Raw genomic sequence first — 5000 nt, 5'->3', positions numbered from 1 at the left:
CTTATTCTATTTCTTTTTTTATTCTGACCATCTCTCATTCTTTTGTTTTTTTTTTCAGATTTGAAAATCCCCCGAACAGTTCCACGACACCTGGGATTACTGGACAAGGTACGACCTGGGACGATGCTGCATAGCTGAAAATAAAAACACCCCAGGCTTTTATGACTCCCCTCTTCCTTTGTCTTCGGAGTTCGTTCACGCTTTAGACTTGCTCGTCGTGGCGTGTACGATAATCGCATTCATCGTTTCCTGGTCTTCCCATTTTACACAACTAACATTTATCAAACGTGTCCACAAGTCAACATTTTAAAACCTTTTTTCTTTCTAAAAGCTTTTTTTAAAGCTCTCTTCAACTTTTTAATATAATAGGTATTAAATAAATCATATATTATTTTAAAGATACATATTGTGTTTTGTCCATATTTAGAGATTTTACATCTTCATAACCTTTTAAACTTTCTTCAACAAAAAACATAGTTATGTCTTCATCACGTGACTCCGAAACTGAAGTCAACGAGAAGTTGCTCAACAGCAAACCGTACGCCAATTCCAATAACAGCCACGACTTACATCCACCGCATTCCCACAACAACCAACAACAACAACAACAACAAAAACACAACAACCACAACGTCAGCAACGGCCGAACACCGCCCAACCACAACCACAACTACCAGAACGCCCCCCACTACCAACATCCTCTTGTCCGGCTCAATGTCGCCGGAACCTCCAATCCACACCACGCTTCAACGGGTTCCGTTGACTTAAAGGCGGCAGCCGCAATGCAGGAAACCACCCAATACAGATTCGAACTAGAACGACAGCTGAAACGCATCAAATGCTATCTCCTAGCCATGTCCATTATCTGTCTAATTTTTTTCGTCGTCGTTATCATCACTTTTTCCGTCCTCTTCGTCAAATTCCGCCAAGATCTCGACAACCATACACACAAACCAAAAGTGGGAGAACAGGTGGCCGTACTTTTGCAGCACAAGTCCATGTGTGTTCCGTGTCAGGAGTTTACACTTGGTCCAAGCCCGGAGGAAACTCGGATGCTGAACACGTTCTCGCTGAAGGATTCTGAAAACGGACTCACTTGTTGTGTGGACACACCTCAGGAATTGTTGTACTTGCTCAAAATGGTGAGTTACACAACTCTTCTTTTTTCCCCCTTGGCGTTTCTGCCAAATGATTAACAATTTTAATTTCTTTGCTCATAATTAGAGTTCATTAGGTGTAGCGTGGCTCAGCGGTACGGTCTTAGCTTCGTACCCGAAAGGTACCGAGTTCGATCATCGCCGCTGCGCCTTGTGGCCTTGAGCAAGTCACCTCGCCCTAGCTCTATTTGCGGCGCTGCACTGCGGCTGACGCCTGGGTTATTTCAGTCTTCCCTTGGAATAGACCTTAGAGACAAATTTTCCCTATGGGATGAATAAAGGGAATTTTATTTTATTATTTATTATTTTATTTAAAACAATTTTTTTGGGTTTGTTTGTTGTTGTTTTGTTTTGTTTAATTTTGACCAGAAAACTCGTACGTTCTAGACCAACTCCCAACCTGTTTTTTCTTTCTTGTTTTGTGTGTTTTTGTATTGTTTTGTTCTTTTTTAAAACGAATTTTGTGTTATCGGCAGTTAACTTTTGATACATTCAGTACAATTTTTAAGGCCAAAACATTGAAAAGTGCTTTGTCATGGCACAGTAGCGCACACCAATATAAGCGCATTAAGACAATAATTGGAGAGGACTACTTGTTTAACAAATCTATCTAAACTTTGTCAAAAACTCTCAAACCTGGGACTTTACGAAGTCCCAGGTTTGAGAATTTTTGCCAAGATGAGATTCGATTCATTTTTATCGATCGATATTCAAAGGACGAGTTTTCTGGCCAAAATTTTAAATACGTGTTTGTTTTTTCAAGAATGCGGCGGATTAATCGGTCCGACACCTCTCCCCCACTCGCCCCCTCCCCCCCCCCCCCTGCCACCTCAACCTCTGGCAAAAAATTTTTTTTTAAATTCATAATATTTTGATTTTTTTATACAGACCATCTTTATAATCCCAATTGCATCCTAATGATAACAACCTTGATAATAATAATAATGCCAAGACCGCTAATTTTCAATTCTGGCCCGTCCAGCTATAAATATCGGATGGTATTATTTGCTTTCAGGGAAGGAACGACATGAGAAGCAGGACAGTTTAGATTTCCATTCCGTTCTGTGTATAATTTTAATTATAAATTATAAGCCTATTCAATGGATTGAATGAAGAAGTCGCGATGAATGATGATGATCCATTTGTTCCTTTCTATGCCAAGAAAGAAAGGAGCGCGGGGCCGGAAGTGGGTCATGAGAGCGGAAGTCTGGATGGGAATCAAAAATCTCAAACGAAGATATGGATTCGAGTAGATAAACAACCAATCGCGTGTCTGGAAAATAACGATTTGTAAATAAGATGTTCTTCAGACAATGGGTTCAACATTTTGACTCTCAGCCCTACTTTTTGTTAAAGAGTTTTTAGATTGACACTTGGCATTAGGCAATACGCTTCAACAGTCGTAACGTCACTTCCCTCGTAATGACGCATGGTAACTTAGTAACTGGCTCTAAACTATCGGAGCAATGGCGGACGCCCTTATGACATATTTCTCCGACGAGCATAAAAGCGTATCCAGAGGAGAAAAACATTATAAATCTGAACATGTTTTGACTTTTACACATTCTGATCACAAGACATATGAAAAGTTCTAGACAGCATGAAGAATAAAAAGTACCGATTTTCTTTGTTTAGAACCACGATGGCCGCCGTTGCTGGGCGACATGACATCAGACTATTGAATCCAATTTTAACCAGTTCACTGCCGTATTCTGGAAAAGCACGTACTTGAAAATTTGAACAGAAATCTCGTCCTTCAAATATCGATACTAGCAAACAGCTCTCAAATTTGGGACTTTAATTAAAACTTCGCCCGTCTCTCTCTCTCTCTCTCTCTCTCTCTCTCTCTCTCTCTCTCTCTCTCTCCTCTCTCTCTCTCTCTCTCTCTCTTATTATTCCCTTTCATTCCCTCTCTCTCTCTCTCTCTTCCTCTCTCTCCTCTCTTTTATTATTCCCTTTCATCTCTCTCTCTCTCTCTCTCTCTCTCTCTCCTCTCTCTCTCTCTCTCTCTCTCTCTATCAATCTCTCTCTTCTCTCACACGTTTTTATTCTCCCTTTATCCTTCCCCCTTCATCTCTACCCCCTGATGAACTCTTCTCCCCCCTCCCCCAATCTCCCACTCCTCCCCCTCCACTCACAGCCTCCATTTCCGAATGACAATCTCATTCAAACACCTCAGCATTCTAAATAATAATATGTAACTAAAACTGTACATGAAAATAGCCTAACAATCTAAATAATATGTAGCTAAAATGCACTTAATCTTTTTTTTTAAACTCTCATTCATGATTCTCTTCGCAATTTCTTTATGACGTCAATTTTAGCGGAAAGAATTGCGTCACAAAACGTCATAAAATATGCATGAAGTTAAAACCGTATAATCGTATCTATAAATACAAACACCTCTATGGCAGATTAGATGTATAGTTTTTTAAAATAGAAACTATTTCCATCACCTTTTATTATTATTAGCTTCAAGACGGAATATCGGGCGAGATAATTACACTTGCACTTACTTAATAGTGGCTATATTCAGTATCAATAATGGGTACTTGTCAAATACAAATCGACGTAACTGGCAGAAAATAATCTATTTATCTATCTATCTATCTATCTATCTATCTATCTATCTATCTATCTATCTATCTATCTATCTATCTATCTACCTATCTATCTATCTATCTATCTATCTATCTATCTATCTATCAGTCTATCTATCTATCTATCTATCTATCTATCTATCTATCTATCTATCTATCTATCTATCTATCTATCTATTATATTTAAAATATTTACCACAATGTTTGGGGCAGTCTACATCAATGTTTCAGGCTTAATTTGCCATCTTCAGGACTGAGTTGTTTTGTTGACTGTTGTTGTTTCTTGAAGTGGTTCCGGTTTGAAGTTAATTAAGAGGAATTTGCGCCGATGGGGACACTTTCCGTAGATCTCACTTTTCATGTTGAGTGTGGCTTCATGAGGTTGTTTGATTATAGTATATTTTTCTTCCAGGCATAAGCTACATTGTTTTGATGTTTCTATCTATCTATCTATCTATCTATCTATCTATCTATCTATCTATCTATCAGTCTATCTTCTATCTATCTATCTATCTTGAGGTTTTATATTGTGCAATATCCATTAAACCGGATCAAAGCGCTTTACAAAGGGTCCCTAACCAAAAAAACACTTAACATGTAAAACGAATATTTGGCGATATTAAAAGTTTTTTTTTTTGACAGAGACAAACTGTTGACGTCCAGGTAGGTACTCATTTTACACTTGAATACGGTGAGAGAATGTGAGTAAAGAGCCTTTTCCAAGGACTCAACTGTGCGCCGAGTGAGGCTCGAACCCAGGACCTTCCGATCCGAAAGAGAGTGTCGTACAACAAGACCACATAGCCGCACAACAACAAACGATAAACAACAGTGACATTGCTATTACGCAAATGATATTTTGTTTCACATATTATATAGCAATGACTATCCCGCACAAATCTTTGGGCCTCTTTTTCGCTTACGAAGTGCCCGAATTCGCGTCAAAATATGGGACGAAGCCGTTTCGAATATGCTATTTTAAAAAATTAATTACGACGCTGTTTATTGATGAATATGACTGAAAGTTGGCACACAGTTAGAAAAAAGGTCATTTTAGATTATGTCAAGCGACAAAACTCGTGCGATTACCAGAAGACAGTTAAAAATAGAGTTTTACTCTTTGGAGTAAAATATTTCTAAAACTACCGGGCGTTGAGGTTTTGTCGCTGACAAGGTAATACATGAACATTTCTTCTTTTTGGTTGTAAAATTTCATATGAATATGACGAGTACTTTTCCCTTA

General features: G+C 38.5%; 2 protein-coding genes across 12 annotated transcripts in view; one reads left to right on the top strand and one right to left on the bottom strand.

Moving 5' to 3' along the window:
* The window catches only part of LOC144956203 (stimulated by retinoic acid gene 6 protein-like), a 744310-nt gene that overhangs the window by 251817 nt on the left and 487493 nt on the right, over positions 1-5000 (bottom strand). The window lies entirely within an intron of this gene.
* Positions 1-5000, top strand: part of LOC144956193 (uncharacterized) — a 221634-nt gene that overhangs the window by 78133 nt on the left and 138501 nt on the right. For all 8 annotated transcript variants that reach the window (XM_078886616.1, XM_078886612.1, XM_078886614.1 and 5 more), the window contains exon 3: positions 59-1142. In XM_078886616.1, the coding sequence (XP_078742742.1) occupies positions 480-1142 (663 nt within the window). In that variant the 5' untranslated portion in view covers positions 59-479. The remainder of the gene's footprint in view (positions 1-58; positions 1143-5000) is intronic.

Source organism: Berghia stephanieae, chromosome 10 (genome assembly GCF_034508935.2).
Source record: "Berghia stephanieae isolate SIO BIC M18660-M18661 chromosome 10, UCSD_Bste_1.3, whole genome shotgun sequence".
Classification (NCBI taxonomy): domain Eukaryota; kingdom Metazoa; phylum Mollusca; class Gastropoda; order Nudibranchia; family Aeolidiidae; genus Berghia; species Berghia stephanieae.
This window is presented reverse-complemented; position numbering and strand designations above follow the sequence as displayed.